At 47.4% G+C, this 24,272-nt stretch overlaps 2 protein-coding genes across 3 annotated transcripts; both read left to right on the top strand.

Moving 5' to 3' along the window:
* Window positions 1-10,238: 10,238 nt before the first annotated feature.
* On the top strand, window positions 10,239-12,396 carry gpr78b (G protein-coupled receptor 78b). Its single transcript, XM_037479316.2, has 3 exons — window positions 10,239-10,941; window positions 11,053-11,166; window positions 11,994-12,396. Exons 1-3 carry the CDS (start codon window positions 10,271-10,273, stop codon window positions 12,229-12,231), a joined length of 1,023 nt encoding a protein of 340 aa, XP_037335213.1. The 5' UTR covers window positions 10,239-10,270; the 3' UTR covers window positions 12,232-12,396.
* Window positions 12,397-15,707: 3,311 nt separating this feature from the next.
* On the top strand, window positions 15,708-22,477 carry LOC119223569 (carboxypeptidase Z-like). Of its 2 annotated transcripts, none has more exons than XM_037480918.2 (11): window positions 15,708-15,725; window positions 16,566-16,595; window positions 16,898-17,272; window positions 18,138-18,365; window positions 18,435-18,676; window positions 18,881-19,042; window positions 19,136-19,294; window positions 19,389-19,524; window positions 19,667-19,806; window positions 20,045-20,144; window positions 20,348-22,477. In XM_037480918.2, the coding sequence occupies exons 3-11, from the start codon at window positions 16,936-16,938 to the stop codon at window positions 20,719-20,721; spliced, it is 1,878 nt and encodes a 625-aa protein (XP_037336815.2). In that variant the 5' UTR covers window positions 15,708-15,725; window positions 16,566-16,595; window positions 16,898-16,935; the 3' UTR covers window positions 20,722-22,477. The 2 variants fall into 2 exon arrangements, with proteins under 2 accessions (XP_037336815.2, XP_037336813.2); XM_037480916.2 differs by lacking the exon at window positions 15,708-15,725 and adding an exon at window positions 15,966-16,119.
* Window positions 22,478-24,272: the final 1,795 nt, after the last annotated feature.

Genomic DNA, 24,272 nt, shown 5'->3' on the forward strand with positions numbered 1-24,272 from the left:
TTGATGTGGAAAGGCGGCCTCACGCCTCTGCTGCCGTTGTTGATTACAGGGATTTTAAGCGTTTGTGTTAAACCCCCCCCCCCCCCCCCCCCGGCGAGTCGTTGCATGGACTGAGAGCGACAGGACGAGTGAGATAAAGAGGGCTCTGGGGGGGGGGAATGGAAATACGCAAAACACACATGGGCTGTCATACTGTGCGCTCATGGTTTATGCCACATTTAAACGTGCTAAACGGAATCACGCGCTCCTTTTTTCTTCTTCTTCTTCTTTTGCCTGTTTGAAATTGCCCCACGGGGGCCCAATCGACTTAATTAATACTTTATGAGATGTTAATTCAATTCCGTGTTCGGCACAAAAGAACCAAGCCTCGCAGTGTGAATTCCTTCTCTCCCAGTCTCCTGCTAATCATATAAAAAAAAACACACACACATTTCCATCATCTTTGCACCACTCAAATGGAAAACGGACTGTACTTTGTAGTCTTCGGACCACTCAAAGGGCTTTAACCATTAATGGCACCATCAACTCATTCCCACACTGGTGACACCTGCCCATCAGCAACTCACCTTCACGCCATCCACGCGCTGTCGTCATAGCTACAGGAGCGACGCTTGTCAGCAGCGCCTGGACTCAAACCTCCAATCAGAGGTCCATTTCTTTCTTCTTTTAGTTGTTTCCATCGAAAGCACTCTGCTCATTCTTTCGCTTCCCCCGGCTCCGTATTGCAGGCCCTGATTTTGGTAGATTGACAAACTCTGTTCTTCAAGCCTCTTGAGTTCTTTTTTTTTTTGGGTCTTGATTGAGAGTGATTGGGATCTTTCTTTCTTCAATGCTTGAGTGGATATTAAAGAGCACTTCTCCACAGGGAAAAGCACAGAGCTGTTTGTGCGGTTTGTTCTTGCTGGCAGGCTTTATTTTGCTACTTTGTTTATTGTTTTATTTCATCCAGCCCTCCTTCACACTCATTTCTTGTTTTCAAAGAGCCATATTATTATGAATGAAGAGGTATTTTATGGTTATTATTATTAAGAAGGTATTGTTATTAGTAACCTTTTTATCCAGTATTCTACAGTAATATTCTCCATGCAACACAAACCTCCAACTCCCTCCAAGTCAAACAAAGATTTCGTGAGCCAGGTATCCGCAACACAAACATTATTGCGTCATAGACCCAGGACCGATTTTATGTTAATGTCTCCACGGAAACCACAAATTCATAGTCAGAGTTTCACAGGATGATGTTTTACTGACTTGCGGCTGCTTTCACTCTCTTTGTTCCGTGTAAAAATCTTGTCCAAACCTTTTGTTCTATTTTTATACACACATTAATAAATAAATCAGCACAGTTAGAGTTTTCCAAAAGGAAAATGAAATGACACAAAAAACAACGTGCACTATAAAGAGACTATATAACCTTTTTATATAATAAGATAATTGCATCAGCAGCTTTTAGGGATGCACACAAACACACGCAACTTGTGTTTCATGACGAGTCACCACATCATCTGCTCCGTGTTGACGTCGTCTCCGTCAGCTGATCATGTGAGGAAAGTTAATGTCCCCCTCGCTAAACCACTCGCCTTCCCACGTTTGTCAAACCGGAAAAAAAAGAAAATGGACTTCCGGCTAACGCGAGAGCGGCTCAGCAGCTTGTGAAAATGTGGGTTACCATAGAGGCAGAAACCTGGAGAGGGTGTTGTTACCATGGGCGACAGGCCGAGGTGACCCAGATGGCACAAAAGCAGCTGAGCCCAAAAGCCGACGTGCTTTGACAGGCACACCGAGCAGCGAAAAGCCAAAACTGCATCAGCCACCGGTCCTTAAAGCACGCTGCTGCTCCATGGATTGACACTATGGCGCTGTGTTGCCTGAGTGAGACTGTTTTCCCCTGAGCAAGTAAGGTCGCACCAGGGGAGGACAAAACCGCGATAAGTCACAGGCACGACTGACAGCGCGCTGTTTGATTCCCCCGAAGGCCCTGTTTGTGATCACAGATCGATAATAAGCCAACAGTCGCAATAGTTAGCGCAAGCAGCATTAGCTCACGCTGTTGGCTTAGCATAGCAAGGGTTGCCCACCAGGCTAGCGGAAAACGTTAGCCTATCGGGATGAAATGCTGATTAGCGATCCCCGCTTACTAACGGGACGCATTTCCTCTCATTCAATTGGAACTAAGTATAAATGTAGCGTCGCGAGGCGGGAAAGTATGGCCGCCCCTGCCCTAAAGAATAGAAGCGGCGGGAAACTAGCTAGCTTAGCTCGACCCAATGCGCCAAAATAAGCTAATAGCTACGCTTTCAAAGCTCAATATTTTAATCTGTAAACAGAGTACATTCAGAGTAGCTTCCTGCGGATTGAATATGGGCCCTAACGAGAACCTCTAAATATTTGACATACTATTAAACAAAGCCACATACGGCAGACGCTCTATTTAAACCAGACAGCAGGTCCACAACCACAACGCGGGCTTCCTTCCGTCTCATCCGCCCCTTTGGACGCCAATGTTTTTTAGCTCCGTCTTTGCCTCTAAAAACTCTCCGCCTCCCCAGAGAAGAGTGAGAGTGGGCGACCGTGGGCCGAAAATAGCGCTCGCCCGAGCGAGAAGGGATGAATCGACGCTGCACCCCGTGCTTAATTAAAGATTCAACGGGAAATTGCTCGCCGGTGTGGAGGTCTCTCAGAGCCTGGCTTTTACTTCTCTGATTAAGGGTTGCGTAAGTCTAGTTAATACTGCATGGACTGCGCTTAAAAAAATAACGACGGTGTGGCATGAATCAATCCCGCCACGGCGGGCCGGGGGGGATTAGAAGTTGGCGCGCCGCCAAGCCATTGATCAGTCGGCCGCTGCTCGGTCGCTTGAGTCTGACGGATTTGGAAAGTTCAAACGCGCATATCTGAGCTCACGTGGGCGAAAAGGGTTTTCACGGGGGTTTATGGTTAAAAAGAAATGAATAATAAAACGATAAATCATACTGTGGCCAATTTGATGTGCAATATCCCTTAAATGTCTCCCCACACAGTTTTGAAAGCGCAGTTTAAAAAAAACAATCTTTTGTTCTTCAAAAAACAAAATCTTTTCAGTAAAATCTTCTGTTGGCCTTGAATCACTATTCTGTAACTCAGATAAAGAATCCAGGCAAATGAAGTGACACATGTTTCACTGGGACAGGGAGAACTTTGAATGCATGGCATTCCTTCGACATGATTTGTGGTTTTCCTAAGAAAAGGTGAGGAGGTAATGAGGCGTATCCACCTCGTTTTGGAATAAACCACTTGATGTAGCAAGAAGAAGACGAGTTTGTGACGTTTTGCTCGACACAAACATTGTGATTTTTCAAAGCTTGAATCCGAAGCAACAAGCTATAAATGAACTACAACAATATGAGAGTAATAGATGACGTGAGTCTACCAAACGCTTCCAATTGACCAGGGTTATTTATTGACATCTATTGGAAACTAAAGCACTAGAAAGGGCTCAAATTAAACCTGACCTCCTTGTTTGAGGACTACTTCCAAGTGAAGCATGCTTTCTTGGTGCTTTCTTTTTTCGCTGTCCAACCCTGTCGTACACATGACATATAGAGATCCACTGAACGCTGCCGTGAAATCCTCATTAATACCCCATGACTGTGGGCATCTGCTGTGTCAGGGGGCGTAAGGTGAGCGTGTGTGTGTGTGTGTGTGTGTGTGTGTGTGTGTGCAGTGGCTGCTCTCCTGCTTGGCGCCCTTCTTGACTCATGAGTCCACACGAGGCGAGGCCACGCCTTTGAGGCGCCGGGAACGGTCGAAGCGGATTTCTTGTTCGGGGGTGGGGTGGGAGGGGGGGGGTCTTGTCCTTTGAGGTGGACGGGTCGCAGAAAAGGTTAGGGAAGAATAAGTAAGAGGCCGAGGTAGTGCGAGGTGCAAACAGGACAAAGCGCCACTACTGGGGATTCAGTTTTGGATGTGTGTGTGTGTGAGTGTGAGTCAATGTGTATTTATCAGTGAGGAGGGCTGCAGTGAAGGGGGGAGATTATAGATCCCATTATATTATTCACTGGAGATGGAAAATAACAGGACACAGCTCACTACCACAGACCCACAAACTGCATAATATAAAATCTACTCTTGGATACACAGGAAATTAGTTTTGTTAATATTCTTATAGTCATTTGATATATGACAAGTAAAAAGCGATGAAAGTTTTTGTGTATTGGAGGTTCAGGAAGGTATTAGCAAACAATAAATAGTCAAAATTTACATTTTTTTTTACATACTAACACAACTCCCATAAAACCAGTCGTGTTATCTGACATTCATGATTCATCAGTTTCTCGCAGGATGAATCATCCAACAGCAGCAGCGACTAGCAATGCACATTTATCCATCTGATAAAATGCCCACTGTGAAATCCATCTGTGTAATAATGTAACGGTATAATGCGTACCCTAATTACACTGGGTCTTTTACATGGAGCCTTTTGTTATAGATAACAGTGATGGGGGCCTTAATGGCGGCAGTGATGGATCATTTACAGAGCCATACACCAGAGTACTCACTGTACCCAATGCAGGACCAGAGCTCCAGCCATCAAGCCGGTGTGTGTGTGTGTGTGTGTGTGTTTAATGCTTTTCAACTGAGTTCCTTGATAAACACTGGATTTAAGGTCATAAAATATTCACATTTAATTGGTCATAACTGTTTCCCTTAGCGATAAAAGTCCCTCTTTGCCACCCTTTCAATCCAAGGATTTACTTAGATAAAAACGAAATACAATCTTTACAAGCAAATAATGTGAAATTCAAAAAAAAAAATTGTCCGAATATACTATTTAAATTATTTAAATCTATCTAATTAAAAAATAACTTCCCGAGACTTGGAGTCTGAGAGACAAACTGTTTGTCAACACATTTCACTCCATTATTTAACAGAAGGCTGAATCTACGTCCCAGCGCCACCAACAATATTCCAACTTCTTCATCAGCACGAGTTCGCTTTACTCGCCTTTTTTTGTTGTTTTTTTGTCATCATCAAGCGACCCGCTGACCTTTGGTCACGTGATCCCTGTGCCGCGCCCGCGTAGAAATGCTTTTCGCCTCGACGCGTCCTTTTCGTCGGTGGTCCTGCATGTTTCATGAGAGGGCTCTTTTCTTTTTTTTTTTCTTCATACTTTGCTGCGGGAGCTGCGAGCGCTGCGTCACGCGCCCTGCTGGCCTGGTCGAGGCCGCCGGCTGGAGCCCCGGCTGCCTTCAAGGCGCCCCTGTTGTTGCCTAATGATAATGAATGCGGTGTGTCTGCTCAACGTGCTCAGCAGGCTCACTGTCAACCTGTTCCACTTAGACTCAGGTTGCAGCGCCCCCCCACCCTCCCCCCGTGGATGAGCGTCTGGGCCACAAACCTTCCGCAATGACGATGCGTTTTGGACCCAGTACGAACTTCTGCACTCTTCCTCGTGTCCCCCCCCGTAACACATTTCGAAGCTTCATTGGTGAGCGGATTGATGAATAAATCAATAAATGTGCAGGGCACCGCCCACCGGGTTATTAATAAAACACTAAAGGAGTCCTTTCAGATGTGGCTTTTTACTTGGTGCTGTCCTCGCCGGGTCAAAGCGACCTCGTCGCGCCTCTCCCTCGTCCGGTCCTTTAGGTCTCCGGATAAAAGAGGGCCCGTTGTGAACAAAGCCGAAGGGGGCTGACAGAGCTTTGGCCACCTGCAGAGGGCCGCGCCGTCGACAGACCAAGCCATCTGAGGACTGGGGGAGGGTGGGGGGGGGGGGGGGGGGGGGGGGCGAGGGCGAGTGGCGGTACCCGTGAACATCGTTTTAAGCCGGTTGAAGGCTGTCACAATACTCCCTCGGTGGCACAGATTCCGTGAAAGGAATATCATTTGCAGATGAGAGAGGCTCCACAATCTCCTTGGGTGGCCGCGATATATATGTATTATATTTACATCCACATGGAGAGAGCATGCGTTGCCAGAGATGGTGCGATAACTTCCCAGGCTCAGGCGTTGCTATGGCAACGTGACTCACCGCAGGTCCGGCCTGCTCTACCTGTGGCAGCTGCACAACACTGGGGAGAGCTATTTCATGCTCCTTTTGTTTGCCGACCAGGAGCGACGGGCCTCAATTTTCAATAACATATCATATCAGGTGTCCGGGTGCAGGTGCTAAAAAAGGCTTTTGTTGCCAGTTGTTTTCTTTTTTAGCTTCTTCCTCTTTTCTTTTTCTTTCTCCACAAGCATTGCTCTCTATTTAGGAGTAAACCAGGTGAGTCTGTGTTTGGATGTAATAGTCGCACACATCAGAATAATCATTGTGTGAGGAACAACACGTATGTGCTGTATGCATCAGCGCAATTTGCATGATTTTGTGATACCATGGAAATGATGTGAGAGCAGTTGGGTTTGATGGAAGCTTTAAGGCATTGTGATGTTTAACTCATGAATAGTTTTATGTCCTCATAATGACGTTACAGGGCATCAACGTGCAGCCAGTTGTCAACACGGTGGCACTAAATCAGCCTCTAAAATGCCTTTTCAGACACGCCGTCCCTCATGACCTTCACGTGTCATCATGGCGAGCTGACGTTAAGTCGATTAGCGCGTGACACAGAGCATTTTACACCTAAAACAACACTTGAATGCATTGCACCTGATCATGCATGTGTGCATGCATGCACGCACGCACGTGTGAAGAACGGGTGCACATAGATTAAAACATTGTTAATAAGGACAGTCCCTTGTAGGAAGTGGTAATGTCATATCTGTTTCAACAGTCTTACTGTGCAACATAAAACAAACACACACACACACACACACACATAAAAAAAAGCATCTGGCCTATGTGCGAGGCCAGTTTTGTTTCTGTGTGGTGCTTCAGGCATGTTGTCATACACTGAGAAGTGAGGAGGAGGCCCATCTGTCACACCGATACCAACCCAGTAAACAGAATCCTGAGCTGTCCTTCACAACCGGCACACATCTTGGTTTTTTTTCATCCTCACTACACTTGAAAATGCATATCTGCAACAAAAAAAAAAGAAAAGACGAGTCAACAGCAGGAAACAATGAAGTCTGTTTTGTTTGTTTGTTTTTTTCATTACAATGCGTAATTTTAAAGCAACAATAACCATAAGATGAAATATGGATCTGTTTTTACTGGATCATTGGAGAGTGGCTACAAGTCCTGCCAGTTTTAAAATGACCTCTGACCCTGTTTCAAAAAAACTCATATAATCTCCATTCTTAAAGTGACACAATATGAACTGAAATATATTTGAATCATGAAAACCGTCGCAAATAATCGGATCACATGAATGAAATACCAAATTGTATTCAGATGACAATCTAACTCTACTGTTTAGGTGGCCTTAATATCATGAGTAATATCTGTTTTGAAAAGTAGTTGAAGTTGCTGATGTATGGTGCTATAACTATATTCCCCATGAATATAAAGAGGGCACAAGCTATTTGTATGCACACCCGAAGGCAACTGGGCAGAGAGACATGTTAGTGGTTTTGCATGTTTTATTGCGATGAGATTTCAAATTGATATGCTACCTGGGCAGCCAATGGATAATTCATTTCAATATCAAAAAATCCACTTACAAGGAGATGCAACCTTAAAAAATCCATCTCATTTATAGAAAAGTGATGTTGTTCCAGAACATTGTATAGTTGCAAGATGTGCAATCTGCACCTTTTTATATATTTATTATTGTACACCAAACCCATGAATTGACCTTATCGATCAATACATCAGTTATTTTGTCAATTATTTACGTCTATGGTGGCAGCTACCACCAAACCCCCCCCCGTTACCACTGATGACAACCACTAAAATAGCCCGTTTTTATGGTCCACAATTACTCATTTTTACCTCCACTTTAACAAAATGAAACGCATTGCTGCCCAGTTTTACCACCAGTCAAAGATAAAAAAAATGTCTAAATATGTAATAGGTTGAGCTAAATGAAGTTAAAAAATGGCTAACTTTAACGGATTCATTTATTAACTTCAGAATCGGTCCACAGACAAACAACAATACAAACACTTAGCAGAGTCCCCCAAACCACTTTGTGCTAGTTTGACAGTAGTACCACAATGACACACACACACACACACACACACAGACACAGCATGTGAAAACATTACCAGCGTTGCTGTCGCAGCTGGTGGTAATCATGAATTGCTGCCCTAATGTCAACTGTTGGCCACGTGGGGCATTTTATGGTTGTGTAAAGGACATTTCTTCCAAATTGCATCTATATTGCGCATGTCCAGCTCATCTTATCTCCAAAGGCTCTATTTCTTTACTCTTTCTGACTCATAATGAGTCACATTTTGGGGTTATTTTGCTTGAGATTAGCTTCCTACCCCCCTCCCCGCCCCCCCCCCCCCCTTTTTAAATTGCAACAGATCCTGAACGCTGCAGCGGCTGATTACTCGACGCACATTAAAGCATCCTCTTAAAGCGATCCCATTTTGCGTTTCTGCAGTTTAGTGCTTCGCTTGGAAACCCCCGGTTAGGTAATACACCGGCGCTGAGAGTTATATTGGAGGTGACACCCAATCAGGCCTATAAATAGCTTAGCACCCCCCCCCCCCCCCCCCTGGGAGCCCAGCTGTAGCATTGGATCACTCGTTTGTAAGGGGGCTGACATCACCCACTGCTGCTTTGTCTCTGTAACTTTCTGACTCCAAAACACCCACTCGCTATACGGGACACGCGCACCATCGGCAGCATCACAGTTTGGGCCGACGGACTCTCGTGGCTGGCTACGATGCTCCTGAAAGGAAGGTCGTTGCCTCAGGGTTTCCCTTGAATGTATTTAAATCTGACTCCTCTAATCAGCGACTTACTCACAAGCAGGTAAGCCCGGAGTAAAGTAAACACTCTTTTCCATCAATAAAACAATGCACTTAATCGGTGGGGTTAGGGACTCTGGAGCAACGCCACAGGCCTCATGACGAGTGGGTGTGTGAAGGCAATGAAAATGAGAAAAAGATATGGCCAACCCCTGCAGGCTGCGTCTGACCCAATGAGTCACTGTCTACACGGGCCTCTCCAGAACCAGGCATGACTCAGTGTCGAGCACAAACACTTCCGAAGTGCACTTCTGTTGCACCTTTCAGACGTCTAATGCTCAGCGTTGAACTCGAGTCGATTTCGTACTCTTTTCCAACCAATTGCTAGACTGTCCGAAACGTCGATTGTTCGATATCTCAATAGGGTTTGACACTAAACCACTGGATCGACTGCCTACAGGAGAAACCATTTCAGGAGGTGCGAGATGTGAAAGACTTTGTTGGGTGGGTGTGATGTTGATTGATGAGTTGCTTGCTTAAGGGGGACCGCTGGGAAGGTGAAGTAAAAAACAAGGTTTCATCAGTAGGGCTACCATGTCCAACTGTGATTTTGGCTCAGAATATATTCTCTGTTCTATTCCGACATGGCAGAGGCACATCGCGTTCGTCCAGGGTGAATCTGCCGTCGCCACGGGGGGCCTAATCAATAATGCATTGCAGGAAAAGGAATCTATTTGCACCCGAGCCTCTCCGGAGCGCGCGTGCACCTGGTGCCATTCGGTTGGTCGCGGCAGACGCGTCCCCAACCATCCCGGAGCTGCATTTCTCTGCGCCCTTTGCTTCCAGATCTACATTGACTTCGATTGAGGCGGAAAGCCCGAGAAACTCGCACGTGATCAACTCACGGGGGTTGATTGATTTGTATTCGCGCAAAGATATAAAACAACTGGCGGAAAGAGGGGCGGGTGGGGCGGCTGGGGGGGGGGGGGGAGCATCCAACACTGAACACCCAAGTTCTCCCTGAACAGAGGGAAGACGATGTGCGTTCGGGTGTTCTGTGACAAGGACGCGCTCTTCCCACGTCTCCGGATCTCCACGTGATTGGAGTGGAAAGTGGGATCGGTCATTCCGGGAGGCACGCAGGTCCTCCCCAGTCCCACCGCCGCATCCGTCCGACGAGCGTCACTCCGCCAAGCTCTCCGCCTCCGCCCGTCGGGCGTCAATGGAAACTCCTCGACGCGCGCGAGGGGAGGCATGGTGGCGGCAGCTCGCTTCAGCACGCTGGACAGCGCTCCTGGAAGTCGGAGCGGGACGCGGGCGGGTTTAACCGAGGAGCCTTCGACGGAGAGATGAGCGCCTGGTGTGACCATGGTTGATCTGACGCGCGCGTCACCCACAACAGGGAGCGGGTAACCCCCCACCCCCCGACCCCCCCCCCCCCACCCCACTCCCCCCGCGGGCGGACTCTCCGGGGTGAGACATGGACTTTGCCGAAACCCTTTTCGCTTTGTTCATCGTCGCGGTCGCGCTCGTCTCGCTGTCGTCCAACTTGTTGGTGCTGCTATGCTTCGTCCACAGCACCGAGATACGCCGACAGGTGCCCGGCGTGTTCACCATGAACCTGTCCTTCTGCAACATCCTCATCACCGTCCTCAACATGCCGGCCACCCTGGTGGGGATCATCAGGGACCAGCAGCCGTTCGCGGACTGCGTTTGCCACACGGTGAGCTTCCTGGAGACCTTCTTGACCGCGAACACCATGCTGAGCATGGCGGCTCTGAGCATCGACCGGTGGATCGCGGTGGTGTTCCCGCTCAGTTACTCCTCTAAGATGCGCTACAAGGACGCGCTGATCATGGTGTGCTACTCCTGGCTGCACGCCTTCACCTTCTCCCTGACGGCGCTGCTCTTCTCCTGGGTCAACTACAACCACGCGTACGCGTCGTGCACCTTGCAGCCGCGCGAAGAAGGCGGCGACCGGATTAAGTTCGCGATCTTCACCGTCGTGTTCCACGCCACCAGCTTCATCCTGTCGTTGCTCATTTTGTGCTTCACCTACTTGAAGGTGTTGAAAGTCGCCCGGTTCCACTGCAAGAGGATTGACGTTATCACCATGCAGACTCTTTTCCTGCTGGTCGACATTCACCCGAGGTAGTTTCACGAATCCTTTTAATTATTTATTAACACTCATTTATTAACGCTTTAAAAAAAACAATCTAAAAGTGTTCTAAAAGTGTTCTAAAAGTGTTCTGCTGTTTTCAGCGTCAAACAAAGATGTTTAGCGGAGCAAAAAAGGAGAAAGCAAAGAGCCACAAAGAAGATCAGCATCTTCATCGGCTCATTCATCATCTGCTATGCTCCTTATGTAATCACAAGGTAAGTCGAACTGATCATTCTCTGCAAAAAAACTGGTGCGCAACTAGAGACTGTAGAGTCTCTCCAGGAGAGAGGCCGATGCGTGGCCTGCATCATCCTGTAAATATACGACAATAAATACTAGTGGCTGCCAGAGAAATATGAAAATGATGATCATCATTTTTGACATTTGGGTGGAAAGAGGGAAGGCCCACTAACAAGGAAAAGGCGTCTTGTAGTCCCCTCTGAGCACCATCTAACTCATACTCCCTATACTGCTTTTATATGAACATCGTTAGTGATGGTAAAAGTGCAATATACCTCGCTCTCTGTAGTAACTTTATGCTTTTACTGTATTTGTGTTTTCCGATTGTTAGCAGATCATAACGTTCTCTGTTTAAATGCACTTTAAAATGCCTTCAAAAATAACTACTGTACATATTATCATACGTTTTACATTACAATTATGCTCATTGAAATATTTTTATTTTTAATATTTGCGCTTTGCCTTTATTATTGGCAAGTTGTAAGCTTTCCACAAATAAAATGTGTGTCATATTTCGTTCTATATATCCCTTTTGAAACCTCCAGACAAAAAGATCAAAAGAACGCCAAAAATAATGTTAACACCATATCCTGCTCTTTGAAGATTTGTCACACTATCCTCCCTTCCGACCCCCCCCCCCCCCCCACACCCCTAGATCCGACCCCTGCCCACATGACGTAGACTCCCTCATGTTAATGGTTCAGTCTCAATTCCCACTAGACCAAAAAAAGTGGCAGAAAAAAAAAAGCCCCACCACTAAGACGTGCGTTGTCTGGTCATGTGTCCGCTGCCGCCCTCACAGGTTGGCCGAGCTCATACCCTTCGTGGACATCAACCGCCACTGGGGGATTATCAGTAAGTGCCTGACGTACAGCAAGGCTGCGTCCGACCCCTTCGCCTACTCCCTCCTGCGTCAGCAGTACAAGAAGGTCCTGGTCACCGTCGTCAACAGGCTGCTCCGCCGTGACCTCTACCCCTCGTCCGGCCACAACAGCTCCCTGGACACCGACAACGACTACTGCCTCCAGAGGATCAGCTAGTGGCGGACGCGCGGACGCGGTGGATCCAATGCTACCGGCCAAAAGTAAGAGGTGGCCTCTCGGGAAGAAGGTGGGCGGTGGGATATGTGTTTTTATTTCATTTTTTTTTTTAAAGGAGACTGAGAGGACAGGATATTGTCAGGCAGGGAGAGGCGAGCAGAAATAGGGACAGCTCGTGGGTGTGGGGTGGGACAGGGGAAGAAGGAGGGGGGGGGAGGGGTGGGAGAGTGGGCGGAGGAGAATAAAGAAGAAGGTGATGGACGGTCAGGAGGAGAGCGCGGACACGTGGCCCAGACGAATCCAATTTCGCCGAGGAAGTCACGGGGTCCAGACCAACGTGACGGCGAAAGACCACACGTGGACGCAGGCTCCCTCTTTCTCTGCGCGACACATGTCAGGAAGTGGCCTTTTGTACTCCCAACGAGCACTTTGTGACGCAGGCTGGGGGGTGGGGGCCTCAGTTCTTTAGGGACGGCCTGATGGTGGACAGGCGCTGCCGGTGCAGAAGGTGTGAAGAGAAAGGAGAGACAAGGTCCTGCTTCGGGGATGACGCACACACTCTCCCACTGCTGCACACCACCGCCACGTGCCGCGCGGAGCGTGTCAGACCACTTTGCAGCGTCGTGCCGCGGCCACTCAATGTTGATGCACTTCGCCGAATTCTCTCACATCCCGATCCAGGAGCCAAAGGCGCACCGAATTCTGGGTTTGTTGTTATTGTCGACAAGTGAGAACAGCAACACCAACGATGTGTTTCACCACCTCTCGATATTTATGCACCCTTTTGTTTTTCGATTCATTTACCTCGTTGCATTTTCGCCGTTGGTTACGTAAGTATGAGTACGGCATGCAACAAAGGTCAAATCAGAATGGCTCTTATATCCTTTGGTATGCATCTTAGTGACTTCACCAGACGTCCCCGAAGGTGGTCTTCGATTGATCTTGTCGAAAGCGCCATGGACATTTATAAACAGGTTTCACACCTTTCTTTCTGCCGCTGTGCACTGCGTTTTAGCAAACAAAACTCAAAGAGGAGAGGACTATTTTCACACGTGGTGCACAGGGTATTTATTTGGCAGCAGTCGGCGCGTGTCGGTTTGGCAGGAAAGTGCACTGGTTCATGATAATGACCAAACGACAAAGTGATGTGTTTTAGTTTGACGAATGAGGACATTTGAATGCCAGGTGGACTCAACCGTTCCAATGCCAATTAGTTTGCAAAGCCTCTCTCTGTTTGGAAAACACAAATTATTTTATCTGGATCTGTTGATTTAAAGCAGCGTTCTCCCATATCCAGGGAAAACGGGGTTTGAGAGTCTCATTTGACAACACACTTGTTGGTAGGATCGATAGATCATTGGCTTTGTCCCTTTGTGGGATTTCTTTACGGTAAGAAAATCCTAGAACGTCACGCAACTTCTCCTTTTAGGCGTGAGTTTGAAACTGAATGTAGTAGAGACATGCAGCACACATTTGACTGAAAAGTATTCGTACGGCTGCGCTTAGTTTCGCTAGTTGACAGGAATTTAAATGATTCTATGGATATTTACCGTATGTTATAATATATATTTTGCATCGTAAAGGAACAACGTTTTGTCTAGATAAAAGGTTAAGCAATGTGGTGTAGCATATACATGATTTCAAACTGCTTTCGACACACTGTTTTGTGTATTTGCCAGATTTGAATATGTGATTTCTATGGAGGTTCTATACTTTAACCGGAAAATCTACTTCATTAGTTAAACATGTTTCTTTTGGATGTACTTTATACACATGCATTAGGCCCCCCCACCAACCCTCCTGTTACCCCCCTGCTCCTCTTTGGCAGTGTGACTAGCGTGTAAGTGGAAAATGTGCAATAAAAGCTGAAAATAATAAAGCTATTACAATTATGAATGTCTTCACGGTAATGTCGTTGAATCTAGATAATGTCCTTCTGATTTAATTTGTAAGTTTGTAAATTGAATTCAACTAAATTACAAGTGGTAAGTATTTGTTTATCAATTCTGAAATCTATTCAATATTCCAAATTGATGGATAAAGGTAGACTTGAAAGGAAACATAACTTATTGACCGTCGTCTGTTTCTGCATCACATTGTTTTGTTTGCATCTGCCTTGTGGCCCGAACTCTATCAAAGATAGATGATGTACAGTGTGTGGTGTAAATGTCTCTGTTGCAGTATCATTATTGCCAAGTGTAATTAAAAACACGGGTCAAAGATCCCTTTTTGCCAATTAGTGATTGTGATTTATTCCGCCTCAGACTTAGTTTTATTCGCGGTAGAAGACCATCGGTAAATATTTGCAGCATGTGATGAAGGAATCACTTAAACCGCCAGAACCCCTGGTTCCAAACGGTCCCCGCTAAAAGCAGCTCGAGGAGGTGGCACTGAAGCCAAAGGTTTTGGCAATGTTGACACATCACTTGATTAACCCCAATCGCCCTCAACTGTAAAAGGAGAATAAGGTGATAAAAACTGCTCCAATGAAAAATGCTTGCATGGAAATATATGTAAAAGAGGGTCCAGCCCACTTTAAAGGTCATGCATGTGTGCAATAATGGACAATGTGGATGCAATTTGATTACTTGAGAGAGTAAAACAAGTTAAATGCAACGAAGCTCAATGTAAGAAGCACATGCTGCTTGCACATCGAGTGACGATGGAGAGCCGCTCACTCGATGATGAGGTCAAAACCGAAGACATCAGGTCAGGCGGCAATCGCCTCGTCTGACCAGAAGAAAATTCTCTCCGACTATCTGGGTGGACGTTTTGAGAATCTTTGTTCCATTAAGGCAGACTTTCAGGCTGCAACAAAACAACCTCCTGTTGGCCTTGATGTTGATTTCATCCCTTCAGAAACCATTAAACGGCGTCGCAAAAATTAGCCTGAAACTCTGCACAAGGAAGAATCAACAGTGGCCCAAATGGTGCATGAGGCGTACCTTTCATTAGGTTTCATAGTATCGCTCAGATGTCTTCTTTCTGCCAGAGGGACACAAATGTTTCCAGGACAGAAACCACCAATCCAATGCTTTGGGGCTTTAGCTTGCCGTTGCCAGAAAAGTCAAAGCAGTGCACAATTAGTGTGGAACCAATATCTTAAGGTAATACGATAAGAAAAAAACTTAAAATAGGGGTGGAAGTTTGTAGTGTATAATTGAGACAAGACAGCTTTTATCAAAAGACGGTAGCTAAGCCTTAGCATCGCTATCTTTCATAGATAGAGTTGATGTTCTCTTTTTCAACATAAAGACACATAAATCATGTTCTAAATCAAGACGAGGATAAAGGTGTTAAAAGGGGAACAACAAATGTGTTCAGATTATTAAGGTTCTTTTATTGACCCTCAGGCACTTTTAATTAGAACTACTTTTTCATACGCCAATTATGGTGACATGGTGTCCGTGATTGCTCGAACAAGGTCACGTGACTGTTGTTAACGCACTCCATGGGAAGGACGCAGCTGCAATTAGGCGAGGCGAGAATATCCAGTGAGTACGGTTAATCGAAACGGAAATTAACTCGATTATTGATTCTATTGCAACCTAAAATAGTCTTCCGCTTTTTAAAAATACGTAATCAAATCCCCTTTCATGCGGGCCGCAACAACGTCAAGATCTAACGGTGCGTCCTCATTTCACCCCAGAGCCACTTCCTGCTGTAACATGATAGTTATGCGCAATACGCGCGATGAAGTGGGGGAAGCTAAGGGGGGGAGGGGGGGGCAGAGATTGTCTGCAGATTTTGGGAAACCTCTGGCTGCGCGCGCGAGGTGCCACATGAAAACGGAATATATGGAACCACGGAAAGCGGTCGTCATGCTGCTGTTCCTCCTGCAGTTGTTGGTCCTCGTGTCGTGTGACCCTCCGCGGTGTGCATTTCGAGGTAAAGTTGGGCAGCTTTTACGTGATGAGATACTTTTATTATTATTAGTATCATATGTGCATCCCGAAGCCTGCTGCAGGAATCGGAAACATTGTGCAGATGGAAGCTTTTTCAGAAACTCACTTTTATGCAGTTTTACGCTTTAAAAGACACTTTAATGGCACAGAAAGTTAGTGGTTAGATGTCGGCCTGCTGCATGACGCGGTACTAATATTCCAGATTAAAATCCTGCCCCCCCCCCCCCCATGGATCAAGAGTTACAATCTTGTGAAATCTGTTGAAAGTTCGGGTCCTTAATGACAGGGTTAGGGTTGTTTAAAGAGCCGCTGGTCTGGAGACGGATCAAGCGGAGCACTTTGTGGCCCAACTCGAAGCATTTGCAGAGGCCACCCTGCCATCTAGTGTCTGGCGCAGTGTAAATGATGACGTGCTGATGTGTCTCGCAGGACAGTGCAAGCCAACGGTGGAGGTCAAACGTAAGTACCCCCTGGGCTCCGAGGGAGAGGGATGTCATTCGAGCATGCCGCTCATCTCTTACTTTTTCACACCGGATCATAATGCGAAAAGCGAAGATGAGTCCATCATGTGTATTTTTAGATGATTAATGACGGTGTAAAATATTCATATTCTAATTTCCGGAGATAATAGAAACATTTGGAGCCAGGTGATTGAAGACCGCACACCATTAAGCGTGTGTCATCTGGACTCGCTCGTCTGGGAGAGCGCTTCCTCAAAGGGAGATTGAACCTCCGTAATGACCCCGGGCTTGTTTCCTCAGCCAAATGCTCGGACGTGCCTCTGTCCTACTGCGACGACATGGCCTACACCCGCACCACGTTCCCCAACATCCTCGGCCACCAGACCCGCGAGGACGCCGAGTCGGGCGCCGAGTACCTCCTGGTGAGCGTCGCAGAGTCGCTGCTCGGCGGCATGTGCAACCCCGACATCCGCATGCTGGGCTGCTCCGTGTTGGCGCCCCGCTGCGAGAAGGAGACGCTGCTGAGGCCCTGCCGCACCGCCTGCGAGGCGGCGCGCAGAAGGTGCGGCCACGCCTTCGAGGGGATCGACATGGCCTGGCCCTACTTCCTGGACTGCGACCGCTTCTTCGCCAGCGAGCAGGAGGGATGTTACGACCCGCTGGAGGGCCTCAGAGGTGAGACCTGGTAACATCAGTGACCTTAATGTATGCTTTCTTAAGACCAAAGACTTTAGTTTTTAGTTTTTTTTTACCCCTGCAGACTTCATCTGCAGGAGAAACACGGGGACGCGTAGTCCTTTGAGTTTCAAGTGGAGCAGGCATCTGGTCCGCACACATTCTCATGTACAATCCAACTCAGACGCCTCCCACATGAACCTTCTCTTACTCTGGGTAAATGTTGCAATTGTCGTGGGTTTTTTATTCGCAGCCTAGCTGTACAAACGCTCTTAAAGTCAACCAATTAAATGAACCGCTCCTAACTTGTCTGAACAAATGCGTTCGTCTCACTTTTTTTTGTGCAGCAAAACCTTTCCAGGCGTGTTGAGTTTAGTCCAGTTGCTTGATAATGAATCCCATATTCACGTCATGCAGCACTTGAAGAGTGAGTGTGTTGTTTCTCCTCACTTCATCAAATTTCATCTCTCAAACCAAGTGAGTCTTGGAGAGTCAAAAACAGAGATGAGAAGTATGGCTGCTGCCTCCATATACAGATAAAGTCTTGTTAAATGGAAAAGTGTCTGTTAAACTTGCACAGGCTTGTTTAAGAGACACTTAACGCTGTGCAAAGCATGTCATTGTGTGATACCAAATATAAGGGCAGACATCAGCCGTCTCCCCAATTTTCCTGGGTCAGCTCTGCTGTATATCGCCCTTCTACACACTTTTCTTTTTGGCTCCTGCAGCGCATTCCTGACTCTTCAAACAATCTATTTTTAGCTCGGGCAGCCTCGCAAGAATGTAGCCAGCAGTTTGATGCCTCTAATATGCGGGGGCCAGTCGCCATTAGATCTAAACGCGCGGCGATGCCTCGTCTCCACAGCCGAGCAGGACGCGGAGCCCGTGGACAGCATGGAAGAGGCTCCCCCGAGAGACCCCGCCACGACGATGCAGTTCACCTACCACACCCACGCCCAGATGGTCGGCGCCTTGAAGAGGGTCGAGGAGCGATGCTTCGACGTAGCGAGGACCTACAGCGTGGGCCGCAGCACGGAGGGCAGGGAGCTGCTGGTGATCGAATTCTCCAACAACCCCGGACGACATGAACTGCGTAAGTGAAGCTTGTGCAGTGTGCGTGTGCGTGTGTGGATCAACTTCTGTAAAATGCAACCCTCCACAGTCGAGCCAGAGTTTAAGTACATCGGCAACATGCACGGGAATGAAGTCCTGGGCCGCCAGCTGCTGATCTACTTGGCTCAGCACATGTGCTCGGAGTACCAGCTGGGCAACGAGCGCATCCAGACCCTCATCAACACCACCCGCATCCACATCCTGCCCTCCATGAACCCCGACGGGTGCGAGTTGGCCGTTTTTGGACTTCCGGACAACAACTACGGGGACGACGACGATGAGGAGGAGCAGGTTGGTTCTCAGCGAGCTTTTTGATCAAGAGATAAGCTCATCAAATATCCCAAACTAACCAGAAGTTGCGCATAAAATACCAAGAACACGAGGTTGAACGTCTGATTGGATTCATTTCCCGGCCTTTCGGGAGTATTCTCTGTCCTGAAGAGTTGTAAATAAACATACCAGCTGTAAGACAGTTGCAAATGGCACTTTCCTCAGGGTCCCAGATATGAATCTTGGAACACCGGCCGCAATAATGCCCAGAACATCGACCTGAACCGGAACTTCCCGGACTTGACCTCGGTCGCCTACAGCCGGCGCAGACAGAAGCGCCACCGCACCGACCACATCCCGATCCCGGACCACTTCTGGTTTGGTAAGGTACGGTATGAATCCTCATCCCCGCTCCCAATCCGGATTTGTTGTCGCCGTTTCTCGGTTTTATCGAATGAGGTCTCAAATTCCGCCATCCAGGTGGCGCCGGAGACTTACGCCGTCATGAAATGGATCCGCTCCATCCCGTTCGTGCTCTCGGCCAACTTCCACGCCGGGGACCTGGTGGTGTCCTACCCCTACGATCTGTCCAAACACCCGCTGCAGCGCAACATGTTCTCCCCGACGCCGGACAACAAGGTGGGCGGGCTGCGAAGGCGACCGCGCCCCCTTTTTCCCCAAGACGAGAATCCACCCCCCACCCCCCACAGCTGTTTTTTTTCTCTTCCCTCAGGTATTCAAGCTTCTCGCTAGGACATACGCGACCGCCCATGGGACGATGTCCAATGGAGACCCCCGGTGTGGAGCGTCTCGCACGGACGGTCCCAGGGGAACCGCTAACGGAGCGCAGAGGTCCAGCATCGCGGGCGGTGAGTTGAATAATTGGACACTGGTTAGAAGAAGATGTCCAGGGGGAAGGGGGTGGGAGCCACTAGAGGGCGCTGTAAGACCAGCCGTGATCAGCGCGGATCCTCACAGTGAAGCCCGGTTTGATTTTCGTCTCTCCATCAGGCATGCAGGACTTCAACTATCTCCACAGCAACTGCTTCGAGGTGACCGTGGAGCTGGGCTGTGATAAATTCCCCCCCGAGGAGGAATTGTCCAGCGGCTGGCAAGAAAACTACGAGGCTTTGATCGAATTCATGGAAGCGGTAGGTCTTCTTGTTTTCGAAACATTAAAAAATAAATTAAAAAAGCCCCAAATGAAGATATGCAGACTAGCACACGGGATTGGGCAGACAACAGCGCCCGGAAACTCAACAGCGGAGAGAAGCACGCAACGAGGGGTGCAAAGCGTGCATGGGATGACACAAAGCAAAGGTCAAGGGTCGGGAAACATCCCGGATGCATCGGCCAAAAAAATCTTATCCGTCTCGCGCTGTTCCCCAGGTCCACGGAGGCATCAAAGGAATCGTTAAGGATGAGGAGGGCAACGCCGTCAAAGGCGCGCGGATATCAGTCCGGGGAATACGCCATGACATCACCACAGGTAACTGAGACCAGCTGCTGACGAGCTGGATCGGCCAACAATTTATTTGCCCTTTTGCGTTGTTGCCAACGCAACCCAATTTGTTCGATTAAGGGTCCCTCCGGCCCTTTACTGTATTCGCTCTATACTTTGAGAGAGAATCTTTTAAACATCCCTGCCGTTGGTTTATTTGACGTGACTCCGCCCTCCTTCTCCCTGCCCAGCTGAAGACGGAGACTACTGGCGTCTCCTCACCCCCGGCGTCCACATCGTCACGGCCTCGGCGCGCGGCTACTCCAGGAGCATGAAGAAGGTCCACTTGCCCCGACGCATGCACGCGGCGGGCCGGGTGGACTTCGTGCTGCAGAGAGCCGCGCCGGAGCTGGACCCGCAAAAGGAGGAGGAGGAGGAGGAGGAGGAGGAGGAGGATGAGGAGGACTCCCACGACCGCTTCGACCCGTACAACCAGTACGAGCGCTACGCCCTGGTGTCGGAGTCGAGCCCGAGCCGCGAGGAGAGGGCGGAGAAGCCCTGGTGGTGGAACTACTTTGTCCAGCCAGGAGGCCCCGCGCCGACATGGCTGCTGAAGCACCACTAGAGAAGAAAGCAGGGTATCGACTGCTCCAGGTGACTCTCCTCAAGGTGTTGCTCCAAGCTAGCTGGCTGGCCTTCGATGTTAGCTTTGAGCCTTTTACCTACGCATGGTCTGTTTGGACCCAGCGTTTACTTTAGTTCATAGAAGTATGTCAAGAACTTTCATGACAATTTCACAGTGGAAATAAATATATGAGCTTTTGTATCAACAGCTGCTCTTATTCAAGTTTTTCTTTGACATTTTGGGGAGGCAGCCGTGTGGCAACATTATTAGGTAATGAAATAAGGTGGCCACTAGGGGGCAGGTTTAATCAACTTGTGACCCAAGTTTTTTCTTCCACACAGTGTACAATTTGTACAAAAAGCAACAATAGTTCTGCGCAGTTGTCTCTCTTAACAAAAAGCTCAGATATTTCATGAGGTTAAAAAGACTTTCTTTTGAATTTGTTTCTGTTTAACTGTTGCTGAGCTGTTGTTTACACATCTTAATAGAAAATACGACACAAAGTAAGTGATTTTAAAAAGCCTTGTGTTACTTCAAATAAACGTAACATAATTGGAGTTGTCATGAAATTAGGCATTTCCAATTTTTTTGTGTTAAAAATGAATGGACGATGAGTTAAAAGCATTAAATTGTTTCACAAGGACCAACAGAGTCTGTTTGGCTGCAGCTCATCCAAATTAATCTCATGCCCCCGAACAAAACATACGTAGAAAATAATAATAATAATAACACACGTTCTCCTTAACAAAATCAAACATATGATCGCCCCAATAAAAAGCAGTAGGAAATGGAGTAAAGCGAGTAAAGCGTGCTGCAGCGTATCTGGAGACCAGTGAAGTCCCAAATCCTAGAAACAAAACAGCTCATTCTGTAAGGCCCCCGAAAGAAGCATGGGAAAAGAAAATCACCTCCGTGTAAAGGTCGAGGTGTAACATTACGCAAAATTTCACCAGTCGGTGAAAAAAATAATCAGAGGGGAGAGGGGGATTTACTAAACACAAACACATGATTTGGCATCAAACCCTCTCGGCCGAGCAGGGAGACCTACAGTAGAGCTCCACACACAGTAAGTAACACATGACCTGTCGGGATGCTGTCAGGTGGCACCAACAATATCTTTCTCCATTGTACAACGCATGTTTAGAAACACAGGCGATCGAGTTGAGACAACTTTGAATTACAGGAAGCGAAGGTAGTTCATATTAAAATATTACTTTATCTTAATAGACCCATGTGAAATGTAAGTGCTTCAATTTATAGTAAGACCCATAATGAGCTGTTACAGTAAAACAAAGACTTGAACAAAACTTCTTCCTCCGTCCTTTTTTAAATTTTTTTTAATTTGATTCAATTGTTTGTTTTGTTTGAATAGGTGACACCACCACGGCTCATGTTGTTTTTAATTATTAGAAACCGAGCTGTGAATAAAGAGTAAGTGTCATTTGGGACATTAAGGCTTACTTAGTGCGATTGTTGAAGATGAAAAGGCAACTCAAACTTTCCTTTTTTGTCATTGTCATATTTCATACTAAGTCCATGGCATTCATTTAAAACTTGCACTGAAGCCCTTTTCATGTGACCAATTTTAAAATTCTGACATTGTTTGAAAAAAATTGTCTGTGCCTAGTCGGGTTATTGTGCAACACTAAGTACAACCAATTCACATCTCCAACTGTCATGTATCGGAGACATGCAATGCACCAATAACTACACGTGTTTGTTTTTTTATGTGCAACAGTGGAAAAGACTTATTGTGATACAGTTTGCAGGGAAACCAAGTGACTGCTGGTGTCAAGGTCAAAAGCCGCTCTAAAGCACGTTGCACCACCCGCTGGTGTAGAGCTGCATGTACAAAAACATGTAGAAATACTTCATCACTGCGAACTCTATTTACAGTATTTGGCCCTCAGGGGTTCCATAATAAATCATTGCTTGTATCTACAAAATAATTTTAGCAGTTTTAACAGCTAAACATAGATATGCATCCGTATATATCTGAGGTTGTACTCGATTTTAGAAAATGCTTCACTGAGCAAAATAAAGACAGAGTTGCATGAATCAACGGTCAAAAGGCTCCAAGAGAACAAAACTTAAATGGTTATCAATATAGACGACCATCATTTTAGAAGCACTCAATTTATTTGTATTCGAACAGGTTATTTTTGTCACGATCAAACAGTCATGGTGTCATCCCTGCAGAACATACAGAAAAGTATTTAATCATCTATTCATTCATATCTGTTCATAAAGGCTGCATTCTACTCCACAAACAAAGACTTAGAATTAACATTTGTTCTTGTCAAACAAACATACCATCAAGATCCTGTCAAAGAACCTCTGGACTGTAACTAGTGAACTTGTGGCAGGTGAGGTCTCGTTTTCAGAAGGCCGTTCCGTTTCTGACTCCTCGGGTCGGCAGACCAGCATTTTACTGAAGGACTTTTTCACGCTTTGATAAAACGGGAGAATCAATGGTTTCAACCAGTGCATCGGAGTGACTATTACTGTATTCTACTCGGGACACAGCGACTTACTACGGGTTGGTGTTCGCGTCCCACTTGTCCACCAGATGCGGCATTGTGATGAAGGGCTGCCGGAGAGCCTCCCCGGGAGTGATCCTCTTCGCGGGGTCAGTTTGGAGGAGGGATTCAAGCAATGTCACAAACGCTCTTTGGTCCTTCCGCTCGACGGGCTTCTGCACCTCCGCGTAGAGCTGGATTTGGAAACAAAAGAATCCCGCTTAGCGGCTTCCTCTTGGCGACTTGCGCTTTCCTCGTGAAATGGGGCGCTCACCTCTATCAGGTCATCAAAAGACCCCTTACAGATCGGAGGCTTGACGCCGGTGTCGGGGTGGTATTCCTTCTCGGTCTGCAGCAACAGAATACACCAGTCAGATACTTCTTTGCCAGCGTGTAAACCGTTTAACAGAGAATTTGTCTCCTAACATACCTTGAGGCGCCACACTGGCCTCAACCAATGCTGGTTCCTGAGAAAGTACTTGTTGGTGTGGACACCGGCCTGGATCATGTGGTCAGGAGGCCAGCTGAGGAGTCCAACGATGTCCCTCAACTGGAGAGAATAAAGATAAAGATAAAGAACCACATCAGCCGACGTACTACGTCAAATCCGTCAGTGCGTTTTAAAATCCAGATCCCCTTTCGGGTACTCACGGACTGGTACTCGCAGTGTATCGAAAACGGGTGGATGGCGAGGTACATCCACGCAAGCAGGCAGCCGAGACCCCACGCGTCTATGGCCTCGGAGACGGGGAGACCCAGGATGACTTCGGGGGCCCTTTTAACGCACAAGAATCACAGGATCCTGTTAAGCGCCGTCGCCGAACGCAACCTCTGGCGGACGACTGCAGAACCCACCTGTAACCCAGCGGTTGGATCGCGAACCCTTGTAGGTTCTCGGAAGTGCAGAAGGAGTGGCCGAAGTCGATCAGTTTCACCCTGAAGGGCTCGTCGCGGTGGTTCGCCAGCATTACGTTGTCTGGCTTTAGGTCCGAGTGGACCACGCCGATGCCTTTCAGGGCGTCTAAGGCCGTT

This window comes from Pungitius pungitius, chromosome 1 (assembly GCF_949316345.1).
Source record: "Pungitius pungitius chromosome 1, fPunPun2.1, whole genome shotgun sequence".
NCBI classification, from domain to species: Eukaryota; Metazoa; Chordata; class Actinopteri; order Perciformes; family Gasterosteidae; genus Pungitius; species Pungitius pungitius.